At 38.6% G+C, this 12,524-nt stretch overlaps 1 protein-coding gene across 6 annotated transcripts in view; it reads right to left on the bottom strand.

The window, feature by feature from the left end:
* Window positions 1-12,524, bottom strand: part of FGGY (FGGY carbohydrate kinase domain containing) — a 447,653-nt gene that overhangs the window by 359,988 nt on the left and 75,141 nt on the right. For all 6 annotated transcript variants that reach the window (XR_009244423.1, XM_058657176.1, XM_058657171.1 and 3 more), the window contains one exon: window positions 6,073-6,161. Coding sequence is in view for 5 of the 6 variants with exons in the window: in XM_058657176.1 (XP_058513159.1) it covers window positions 6,073-6,161 (89 nt within the window). In the remaining variant the exon portion in view is untranslated. The remainder of the gene's footprint in view (window positions 1-6,072; window positions 6,162-12,524) is intronic.

The following is a 12,524-nucleotide window of genomic DNA, read 5'->3' as shown; positions in this document are numbered from 1 at the left end:
AAGAAGCTCCTGGCTCCTGGTTTCAGATAGACACAGTTCCAGGGGTGGTGGCCATTTGGGGAGTAAACCAGCAGTTAGAAAATCTTTGTCTCTGATCTCTGCAAAATCTAATCTTCCTTTACATTAAAAATAAGTAAACCTTGGGGCTCGGTGCAGTAGCCTAGTGGCTAAAGTCCTTGCCTTGAACATGCCGGGATCCCATACATGTGCAGGTTCTAATACTGGCAGCTCCACTTCCCTTCCAGCTCCCTGCTTGTGGCCTGAGAAAGCAGTCGAGGATGGCCCAAAGCCTTGGGACCCTGTACTCGCATGGGAGACCTGGAAGAAGCTCCTGGCTCCTGGCATTGGATTGGCTCAGCTCTGCCCATTGTGGCCGCTTAGGGAGTGAATCAGCAGACCGAAGATCTTCCTCTCTCCTCTCCTCTCCTCTGTATATCTGCCTTTCCAATAAAAATAATAAATAAATCTTAAAAAAATAAACAAATAGATCTTAGAAAAAAGATACTCAGTAGAAAATTAATCTAAATGATGCTATTATATTTGAGACCCTGGAAATTATATTTAGGAAATCACTACTTATCAATAACCATGATCATCTCACACATTAGCAAATAACCATCAGAAAAAGTAACAGTATTATCCTTCAGAAGCTTCTAACATAGAGGACTACACAACTCACTAAAAAATTTCCTTTTTAAAGTTTTCAGAAACTATACATTTATCTCTTAAAGTAGTTACATTTACTAAAATGCAGCAGAGCATCATTTCTTAAAGTGTGGATGGGAGAGGAAAGGCAAAATTATGAAGAAAATATAAGACAAGGGAAAATAAACTGCAATTTGAGAAAATTCATCCATTTTTTCATGTACCACAGAGATGTCTTATCAATTTCAACACACAATCTGTAATCCAAACTTAACGGTTTCTGTTGTCCTTAGAAAGTCTGATTAATACTCCAAGTGTTAAAAGAAAAATCTTAAGTGACAGGTTTACATACGTAAATAAGATACACTGATTCTCTACCCTCAGTGATTCAAAACATAACTCTGTATCTTGGTATGGGCTGTTAAGATGACTTCTTCCCTGAAGTGTGTTATACGGTGGGAGAGACAGTGAGAGTGAAGATACCAGAGAAGAGATTGCTCAGCCATGGTTAACCAGAGCAAGGGTAACTTCCACTAGATGGATGTGATAAAGGATCCCCATGGTTAGCCTCACACACACATACTCTTCAAAGCTCAATAAGGGAAAGCATTAGATGGAGTCTAATAGAGGGGTATCTTATATTCTTCAAAATGATAGAAAACAAAAACATCCAAAAACAGAGTCTTAGGAACGACTCTAGCCAAGAGGCACATAAAGTAGGCATGACAAAATGTGCCATGGGATTCTGAATGGAACCCAGGACAGAAAAAGTGATCAGGTGAAAACTAAGACAAACTGGATGAAGTAAGGAAATCAGTCAACGATAACAAATGAATATTTTTGTTCATTAATTTTAACAAATGTAGCACATTTATGTAAGACATTAGTAACAGAGAAACTGAGTGTCAAACACTTGGCTAACTCTGTGTTGTCTCCATAGTTTTTCTTGAAATGTAAAACCATTTTTAAAGTAAAAAAGTATTTGAAATTAGTAGAGCCTTGTAAATAATTTTGAGAGGCTTCTCTCAGTCCACTATGTTAGAAAAGGTTCTACTTTTTTTTTAAGATTTATTTTTTTTTTATTACAAAGTCAGATATACAGAGAGGAGAAGAGACAGAGAGGAAGATCTTCCATCCGATGATTCACTCCCCAAGTGAGCTGCAAACGGCCAGTGCACCAATCCCAAGCTGGGAACCAGGAATTTCTTCCAGGTCTCCCACGTGGGTGCAGGATCCCAAAGCTTTGGGCCATCCTCGACTGCTTTCCCAGGCCACAAGCAGGGAGCTGGAAGGGAAGTGGAGCTGCCGGGATTAGAACCTGCACATGTATGGGATCCTGGCGTGTTCAAGGCGAGGACTTTTTGCCGCTAGGCCACGCCGCCAGGCCCAAAGTTCTACTTATAAAGAGAAATCAGTTTTAATATATTCCCTCAGTTATCTTGTCATGTTCCTTCTTTACCTTCAGTATTAGGAAGCTCAGAAATAAACACATTAATAATCACATAGGACATTATATTATCTATGAAGCTTCCAGCTTCTACTCATTCCATTAATACTTTTACTCATTTCTAATGCTCAATAGTTTTCCATTTATTTTTATCTACTACCAATCACTGCAAATCTCTCTGAAGGGAAAATTTACATATACGAATAGAGACAATTCTTCAAAATGTTCATGGAACATGCATATTAGAGAAAAATGTGCATATGTTTAAAAAAATACCTTTGCACCAAAGCAAACTTTTGTTAATTACATTTTTTCATGAACTTTCTGAAGTCCTCTGGTTTATTTCTGATGATAAAAGTTTCATTATTCAAACTTCTAACAATTTCTCATGTTAATCCAGATAGTTATTCAACTGCTAGAATGTGACAAATTACTTAAAGTATTCCAGTTCAATTCTTGCATTGCAAAATAGCAGTAACACCACCTGTTTTAACTGATTCTTGTGAGGATAATGGAGCTAATGTTTGTCAATATGCCTCATAATCACAAAAGGCAGGCACTCAACAAATTATAATCACCATTCTTAATAATAAAACTTTAGTGACTATTTTAGTTAATAGCATGGAAAGAATGGATTTGAATTATAAAATAATCATAGGCACTGTAGTGATTTTTCTCAGTGACCCAGATTTTAAAAATTAGCTGATAAATTCCAGAGGATGGAAAAATCAAAGGGGAGAAGAGGAGGAGGAAATAAAAAAGGAGGAAGATGTCTTACCCAAGCCCTGTGCCAAAAATAAGTTTGAAGTTTTAATACAAAGTGAAATCCAATCACTTGCTAACCCTGACTCTACTCGAATAACAAAAAGAAGAAAAACACCCACTAGCTCTTTTGGCACTCATTTCATTAAGTCTCCCAAAACAATCACATCTAAAAGCCAAATAAACACCAAATATGAACCTCTCTTTGCCCCAGAGGATGCCAACTTCCTATTCTAGTACCCAAAGTTTTTTGGCATTGGCACATTCAAATTCAGATCCCTGTCTGTCTTACACTAAAGGAGCAGACAGACTCCTTATTGTTTCCATATTAAATGTGACCTATATTATCCATGATGCCCCTCACAGTCTCCATCATGTCGAGACTTACAGATGAGAACAGGAGACTTAGGCAAATATTCCTGTCCAGGTTCTTGAGACAGACCATGACGGAGATGCTGAGTCCAGCTCCATCTGACGCCAGGATTTCCCTCTTTCCACTATGCCAAAAGCTTAATATAAAGACTCTCTGCCAAAATGGATAGAGAAGTGAAACTAAATCAAATAACCGATTCCTTTAAAAATCTCTCAGCATTGTTAGAAACCTCTTCTGTTAACTCAACCATTCAGAAAACCACCAAGGAACAGATGCTGTCATGACATGACCATTTAAAACAAACAAACAAACAAAACTTCAGAGGGACTCCTTGTTTCACTGCACTCATGCAGATTTAACCAGGGGAGGAGAAAAAAATCCAAGAAACCACAGAGGAGAGACACACACATGCATGCTGTCAGTAGACCCGGCAATGGGGCGACCACCTTGGAAGCCAGAGGAACTTAGTGCTCTGGAAGACAGGCTCACAGGTGTGGGTGTCGCGGTACTAATTTATACCAAGGAAAACAGTGAGTCATGAAGGGCACAGCAATAAACGATGTCAAGGATGTCTGGGGAGCCAACAAATCACTTTTAACCATTAAATTTCCTCCTACTCAAAGGTTTTCATTGTCATGGGTAGGAATGAAAGCACTTAGGCATGTCTAACAAGTCAACAAGAATGCCTCAATTTTTAAACTTACCAAATTCTCTAGGCTTCCAAAACACTTCGAATTCCTCACAGATATGGAGAACCTCAGAGTTACAAGCTATGAGATTTTCAAATATATTCTGTGAGGCAATATTGTCCAAACTTACCACACTATGTAACCAACTAGTACATTTGTTAAACAGACAAAATCCCAGGGCTTGCACAGAGATTCTGACCCAGTACACTGAATACAGCTTTAATAGGATTCACACGACAAGCTTGCAGGTGGGTGTCATGATCTCATATGATAGATGGGAAGAATGAGACTCAAGGAATGGAAGACACACGGCCAAGGTGACCCAAGCACTGGTGAGGCAGAAACTGGGCCTAAGAACATATACATACCACTAGGGTAAATCTATCCAGGCCAGGGCGCCTGCAAAACATTCAATCCTGGGTGTCAGAATATGGTTATCGCACACCAAAAAATGAAAGTGTAAAACCTACAGAGGCAACGGAAAGAAACAGGGAAGAAGCCAAAGTGCTGGATTTAATACTCTGGAAAAAAAAGAAGAAGAAGAAGAAGCCAGGTCTTTCTTTCACCTGTAAAATTGTTCTGTTCTCAAAGTTTATAGACCACTGGGGTAGTTCCTATACACACAACTACTACCATAGCTTTGATTAATAGGCCCATGGGGCTAAAAGGATAAAAATGTTCTTTCAAGGGCCACACAAGTCAGGAAAAAAATAGAGAAAAGTATTCTCAAATAACTGAGCAATTAGTGTCACACCAGAAGAGAAACGTCCAAGACGATGTCTGCACCAGCACACTGCCCTCCACACTGGTGATAACTGTTAACAGTGACTAATTATATCATCCAGGGTAAAGTTCAGACCATTCCTCCAAAGCCAAAGGGAGTAAGACAAAGGGCCAAGGATGGCTAAGGTCATTTTCATGATACTTCAGCCCCTTGGCTACTGATTTTTCACTGGGCAAGGGTGGGGACTGACATGAAAAATAATGTGTTTATGAAGCATGTGATCCATTATCTCCTTCTGGTAGCCTATGTTGCCCAACTTACTTGCTTATCAACTTGCTACAAAAAAGTTCTAAACCCTAGAAAATTAGGTATATGGGAAGAGATTGGGGAAACTGTATGTAAAACACATGCAAACACACACATACCACCACCACAACATACACAAACCAAGGAACTGGCTTCAAGATAGAACACCTTCCTCCCTAATTTATATGGGTTAAGCTCAACTTCAGGAAAAAAACCTGTTCCTCACAGGATTAAGACACCACCCCATCCGATTAAATCTGAGGTCAAGTGAATAACAGCCTTCCCATATTTAGAGATCATCTGTTCAACCTACTATATATAATCATGCACCCACTGGTTCTCTTTATTATAGCAGACAATTTCAAACGCAATGAGTACTTTGTGAAAGTCTTATGTAACACTTACTTTTAAATTCACAATTTATTGACAAATAGGGGTTCATATAAACGCACACACACACACATCTATAGCATGGAATGATACCAGTGAATGTATATAAAAAATAAAATATGCTTAATCACCTCCATCAAATTAAAATTATTCCACTTGGACAACATAAGTATGCATATGATTATACAATCATATGTAGATACTTAAAATGGAATTAAAATATATTTTGGTGCAAAATAGTTTTGAAAGCCATATTAGGTCTTTCATAATACACATTTCCGTGACCTTTTTGAAAACCCTTTTACATATGGATTTCAGAAATTTTTGTATCACAAACACATTTATCTCTCAATTCTATTTTACATTAGCATTTTAAACTCTCTATATGTGTGCATGCTTGTGTGAGTGTACTCCTTTTTTTCAACATGTAAAAACTACCTTTTGAAAAATAGTCACATTTCACTGTTTTTCTATTTTTCACATCTCCTTCAAGTATGTCCAGCTGTAATGAATGAGTCTCACATTGGACAGTCACATTCCAAGCCTCATAAGAACAATGGTGCTTAGCCATGTGCATTGGAGGTAGAAGATAGATTCAAGATGTTTCAACTGTGCAAAATCACATGCAGATGTACAAACAGCATGTCCAGTCAAAGAGAGTTAAGAAAGCAATACATATATACAGACACCCGAGAATGGACGAGCACAAATAAAATCCAACTTGTAATTAACATACCGTGCTGTGACACCTGTTGCCTTCCATGATAAGAAGTCTGGGAGATCAAAGAAATGTCCCGCCTTGTCCCAGCAACTCTCTCTCAAGTTCTGCCAAATTAAATATATATTAGAATCAATTACAGGTTTTTTTTCTGGCCCTCTACTCTTTCAATAATGCTTCAAAATCGTTCAAAACAAAAACATAGCCAATAATGTCCACAAAAACTTTCCTTCACGGACTTAAATTGAGAGGAATTAGGATATGAAAGTGGTACTTAGGAAAGAGAAAGTGGCAATTATTGGTCTTTCCAAAAACGAGCATAATTTCCCTGTTACCCCTCTCTGCCAACCTGGAGGGAGAGAAAAAGCACACTCTGGGAGGGCACACAATCTGTCTCCAGCAAATGGTGAGAAGATATGCCTCAAGACATATACTAACATTTTAATAATGAGTAGCTAGAACAGAGCTAGAAACGGACCAAGAAATTACCCAATGAAACTAACTATGCCTTGCCACATTAAATTTGCCACATGATAACCGGTTTCAAAAGCAGTAGAAAGGATGGTCCCTGCCTTCAAAGAAGGTCCAGTCTAAGCCAAAGAGAACAGTCAGAACAGTCACATAATGAAACCATTGTCTTAAATGTTTTCTGTATTTACCACATTGCCAAATAACCAGATCTCTTGCTGCTAGGCATTTTCTTTCCCCAGCCAATGCTGTCTGAAACATTCATTCTTTATCTGCCACCTTCTTCACTCCCAGAACACATGTCCTCTGCTCCCTTTGCCTAATCCTACCCACATTTCTTGGACGAAACTTCCAGACTCTTCTACCAGAGGTTACGAGCGGCTATAATATCATCTCACAATGATTTGTACAAGGTCCTTCTTTCCTCTTAGATTATAAATACTATGGAATCAAGGACCTTGTCAACCTTCCTGGTATGTTCTCAGCTGCTCTATAGCAGGAAATATCATTTGGCCCATATACATCCCACAAAATAATTTGATTTGGTCCTGCCAAGGCAACTGCTGGTTAGACTTGAAGTTCAATAAATCATTATCAGCCTAATTTTTAAGTAGGAAAATTTGTGTAGCCTGCAAATGATGTTATAAATATGCAAGTAGCCCTTGCCATTAAAAAAAAAAAAAGTTCTGTATTCCAGTTAGTGGATTGAATCAGGAATGATAAAAGAGCTACCTAACTTACCACATTAGCATCTTTCTCATCCAAATGTCACCATTTAACTTTCCCTATGCATCGAACTGGTATGATATAAACTTGAAAGCCATGAAATGGCCCTTTTTCAGCATCTCTAGAGAATTAGACTTTACTTCATGAAGACAAACTGCCTAGGCAACTTTCCAAGTCTTAGTTTAACTTATTCTCTCTAGAAAAGGTTACAAAGAGAATTTTTTTTGTAAGTACAAGAATATCTTTGAGATGTATGGGTAACAATGAAGGAACTCCAAAAAAGACATACCAGGACAACATATGCTAGGCACTCAAAACATGTTTGCTGAAATACCAGACAAGCTGCTTAGTTTTACCATCCAATCCTTCATGTGAACACTGCACTGCATGACAGTTTACAAGGGAATTCCACAAGTATTATCTCCTTAGTACTAGTACATCTATTATACAAACATGTCGTTGGCTTTTACCTACCCTTACTCTCAAATGATGAGAGTTCTTCCTACTTCTGGCTTCCCGATCAGTACTATATGATCATATACACCTAAGCAAAGCAGATAAATAAGTATTTGTTTAAGAGTAGTCTCATTAAAACAAGAAATTCAAATAGGTGCATATATGAAAGGCAAAATATTAAGCCAGTCTCTGTCATTGTTGTTGTTAAATTCCTAATCATTTGAGTTACAGCTTTTATCTACAAAAGTATCTGGCCTAAACTTCTGATTAAATATCCATATGCTAATTTTAAATAAAGCAAATTTTAAAATTTGTAAATGTGATCAACAGCTGTGAGCTAGTAGTATCACTGTACTTCAAAAATTTCATGGAAAACTAGATTACAAGATAAATTTCTATGAGGTAAAATATATATACATACATTTTAAATCCACATTTTTCCAAATTGCAGATTTCCCATAAACTTTCTAAAATTCTCTAATATCTCTAAAACACTAACAAGTCACTATCAGAAAATGGTAGCCTTTGAAGCTACCAGTCTTAGAAGTCTATTTTTATGTATTCTGTGGTTTCAGTGATTGGTGGTTAGCAAAAGGGAGGAAAGGCAGCCTCTTTCCAAGGTTCCCAGAAATTCAAGTCCAGTCACCAGACATCAACCACCAAACCACCACAGAAAAATACAGTGCATCATGCCAAAGTTAAACAATCCTCCTACATGCACAATAAATACATAGATAGATAGATAGATAGATAGATAGATAGATAGATAAAGAGAGAGAGAGAGAGATGAAACTGTTTCTGTTAGATCTTGTATAGTGCGATGGAAGACCAAGGGAAATGAGAGCTTTCAGCCCATGGCCATGCAGACAGCCAATGTGGACAACGGAACCCAAGAGAATGTTTCAAAGGAAACCTCAGGATTTTTGCCAGGAAAAAAATGAGGATAAGAGAGAGGGATCCAAGCCCACCTCCCCACACGATAAGGAACAAGGCGGCACAGGATTCTAGCAGCACGAGACACACTGAGGCTGCTGTGGTGGCACAGTAGATTATGCCATCCTTTGTGATGCCAGCATCCCATATCAGAACACTGGTATCCAACACAGTGCCTACACTTCTGATCCATAATGCACCTTGGAAAGCAGAAGATGATGGCCTTAAATACTTGGGCTCCTGTCCCATGTGGGAGAACAGGATGAAGTCCTTGGCTCTTGGCTTACTCCTTCAGTAGCTCTGCCTTTTGAGGCCATTTATGGAAAACGAATGGCTAGAACATGGATTTCTCTTTCTGTTTCTCTCCCTCTGTGTGTCACTCTGCCATCAAATAATCTTTTAAAGAAAGAGAATTATGAGACAGCCTAAACTATGCATATGGTCTTAGAGGAAAAGCCAGCAGGATTCCTTCGTTTCTTAAGAAAATCCAAGCCTGGAGGCTTATCAGCAGAGAAGGGAACATGCACATGGGGCATGTCTTTGGAATTTGATCCATTTCCAAGAGATGCTGATAGAATGGCTGGGAGGTTCTTTCACAGGGCTCCATGAATCCCAGCACTTAGTCATGAAATGTTAGCTTGGTGAAGGGAGCATGTGCTCCTGCAGACAGATTTTAAAACAGTTCTGTGGGGGAAAAAATGTCTTTTTCCTTCCTTGTACCTGACCACCACTGTGCTGGCCAAGGGGCTCAATCTTACTGAAGTAATTCCATTCCTGTAATCCCTTAGGCCTGAATTGAAACACAAAGATGGGCTTCTTATATCTCCACCGGTACCCTATCTCATTTGAAGCTCAGGGTGGTTCAGGGGTGGGCAGCTGATTGAAAACACAATCATCCAAAAAAATGTAGGCACTGACTGCTCGACTTACAGGGCTTGGCCTAAACTCATCTATGGCTTCTGGCTCCAGTGAGTGTTCTCCATTCCACTGTGACAGCCACTTCCCTGAGTGTGCCCATCTACCAGCTGTGGGTTTGGGCTTTCTGCAAACTACCGCCGTTCCTTACAAAGTCAAAAGAAAAGACAAAGAAAGACCAAGGAATCCTGTTAGCTTCTCCTCTGAGACCATATGCATACTTAAACATATCTCATAATTCTCTTTTAAAAAATTTACTTACTTGTAAGGCACAGTGACAGGCAGAGGGGGAGAAGTTCATTTTAAATCTGTTGGTTATGAACATTTCTATGCACATGATTTCAAACATTACAGAGACTTTGATTTCTTCTGTGCAACTCACTTTACTTCTATATATCTAACATCCATGCATACACATTAAGGGCTAGAGAGTCCAGGGCAGGCCATCAGCACATGCCAACATAGTTCTATTTCAATAACACAACTTAATCCAGGTCAAACCAGTAGTTCCCTGTGCTGAAAGAGTTAAATCTTTCTGTCCTCCTCTTGTTACCGAGCAACTGACAAAAACTAATCTTCTCAAGAAAAAAAAGAAATCACCAGTGATATGGGGTGTATGACTTGGCAATAAGGGCTTCTACATTCCAATAACAATCCTTTGAGCTAAGTAATTCCCCAGCTTGAAAGCAACCAGAAAGAACAGCTTTTTTTCTCATCTTTATTTTAATAATCAGTTACTTCATAAAACCCCAGCAGCGATGTTTCTTGGGAGGAGGCTACTACTCCAAGCTCCCACAACTGTGGGCTCAGCAGAGGGTGTGGCTAGAGTATTTACACCCAAGATCTAAGGCAGATGGCCTACCAGTCACAGGACAGAAGCAAGCAGCTTTGGCCTCCACCTTACCACTGCAATGTCTGAAGTGCCCATATAGTTTCTGTTGCTTCTAGAAGGCAAGGGAACTTGAAAAAAAAATAATAATAAGGCATCCATTGCAATGACATCATGGTCTTGGAACAACATGAAAAAAAAATATGCCCGGTTCATAAAAGACCATCTCAATACTGAATTGTTCATTGCAAAAGGGATTCCATCAGAGCTGTCTGCTGCGGGCAGTGAATCAAAGGGAAGGAATGGAGCTATGTAACTCCCAATCCAAAAAGTGACACTGCTTGCACATTCTAAGTCCTCATGATCTTACTTTCCAGCACAACTACCCATGAACAATCAAAACCTTATCTGCACTCTATGCTTAAACTTCCAAGTTAGGACATAGGTTGATAGCCCTGAGATGTTTCAGAAAGAAACTCAATCTACAATGTTATTGTTAATAATAATAATAATAATAATAATAATAATAAATGATGCTAAAGGCAAAGAGTTGGTCCCAAACCACAACCAGAAACTTCCCAGAATCAAAGAAATAATGGTGTTTCAAAGTCCCAAGCAGAGAGATAAAGACCAAACACTAAAGCTATTTCAAGTCAGATAGGCAGGTAAATGGAGAGGTTTGCATTACTAGAGACACCTTTCTTAAAAGTTAAGACTTGTCATTGCATCTCTTTAATTTAGCAACACGATAAATCATCATAGTCTAGAATCACACATTAACTCCTTAAAGTACCGCTCAGTACACTTCACAGCCTGACTCCAATGTGACAATTATCATTATTATGATTTCTTTTGGGGCCTATCTCCTGTCACCTCTCTCCTCTCTCCACTCTGCCATCGCTTCATTAACTTTGCTCCCCTAAATGTATTTTGCTCTTTTGTACTTCCATGCCTGTGGTTAGGCTGATACCACTATTCTTGTTGACTTTTTCTGTCTTCTGCCCTTACCAAACACCTACCCCCATGCAGCTCATACAGCACTTTTTCTGAGTCCATCCCATGCCGTATCCTACCGTAATCTGCCTTGAAATGACAAACATCTAAAACGTATACGTCAAGTCTAACTAATTTTAAAATATTCAAAAGTTCCAGGTGTTTAAAAAAATCTAAATCTCAATAATTTTGAAAAGAAATCTGCCACAGAGTTGGAAAAAGATGCATGCAAAGGGAAAGGAACTTAACTAGATGATGTATGACAATAATGTAATGAGTCTGATACCAAGGTTTGGTGAGTCAGCCTCATAACTTCATTGTAACATTTTGTGTGTGGCCATATATCTGCCTGTAATGAGTAATCACAGACAGGGGTCAAAGGAGGAAAAAAGCTCTGGGGCTGTGGTGGCTACAAAAAGGCTTCATGTGGGAGAGCTCTATGATGAAGCCTAAAGGTCAGACAGAATAAATATCTATGCTACTGCTGAAAAAGAAACCCAAAGGAAGAAAAACATCTGAAATTGACAAGACATATTGCCCCTACTTGGGAAAAGATTTGTTTTAGCTATCATCATAGAATTTAATTGTAGAATGAAATAATTCCACTGTATAATTTAAATGATTTAATTTTTACAAAACATTCTTCCACCTTCTCTGGAGGCTTGCTGTTCAGCAGAAAGAAAAACATACAATTCACACCAGAACTGATTTCCCAACCATAAAAATGTTATCGTTTTCATGAAAATGATCCTGTTCTGCAAAACTGACTTTCTCTAGAACTATGCTACCAGCACATATATTAGGAAAACAAGGATGTGGGGCCCAAGATATTTGAAGTCTGGTAACCTGAGTTCAAACACAGGTCCCACTACTTCCCAGCTGATTAGCTTTTGGCAAATTAATTTCTCTAAGTCCCTATTTCCTCAAATGCTATGTTACTAGCATCTACCTCCAAGGATCTTGTGAGAATTAACTTAAGCAATGTAGAGAGTTAAGCCAACAAAAACCACGTTAATTACTGCTATAGACCTTCTAATTTTTCAGAGCACTCTGATAGGCATTATCCCATTTAATTTATATATTTTTTTTAAGATAGAGAAGGTAGGGCTTGGCTTGAGAGCGTAGTGGTTAACGTCCTCGCCTTGCATGT

This window comes from Ochotona princeps, chromosome 2, assembly GCF_030435755.1.
Source record: "Ochotona princeps isolate mOchPri1 chromosome 2, mOchPri1.hap1, whole genome shotgun sequence".
In the NCBI taxonomy this organism is placed as follows: domain Eukaryota; kingdom Metazoa; phylum Chordata; class Mammalia; order Lagomorpha; family Ochotonidae; genus Ochotona; species Ochotona princeps.
This window is presented reverse-complemented; position numbering and strand designations above follow the sequence as displayed.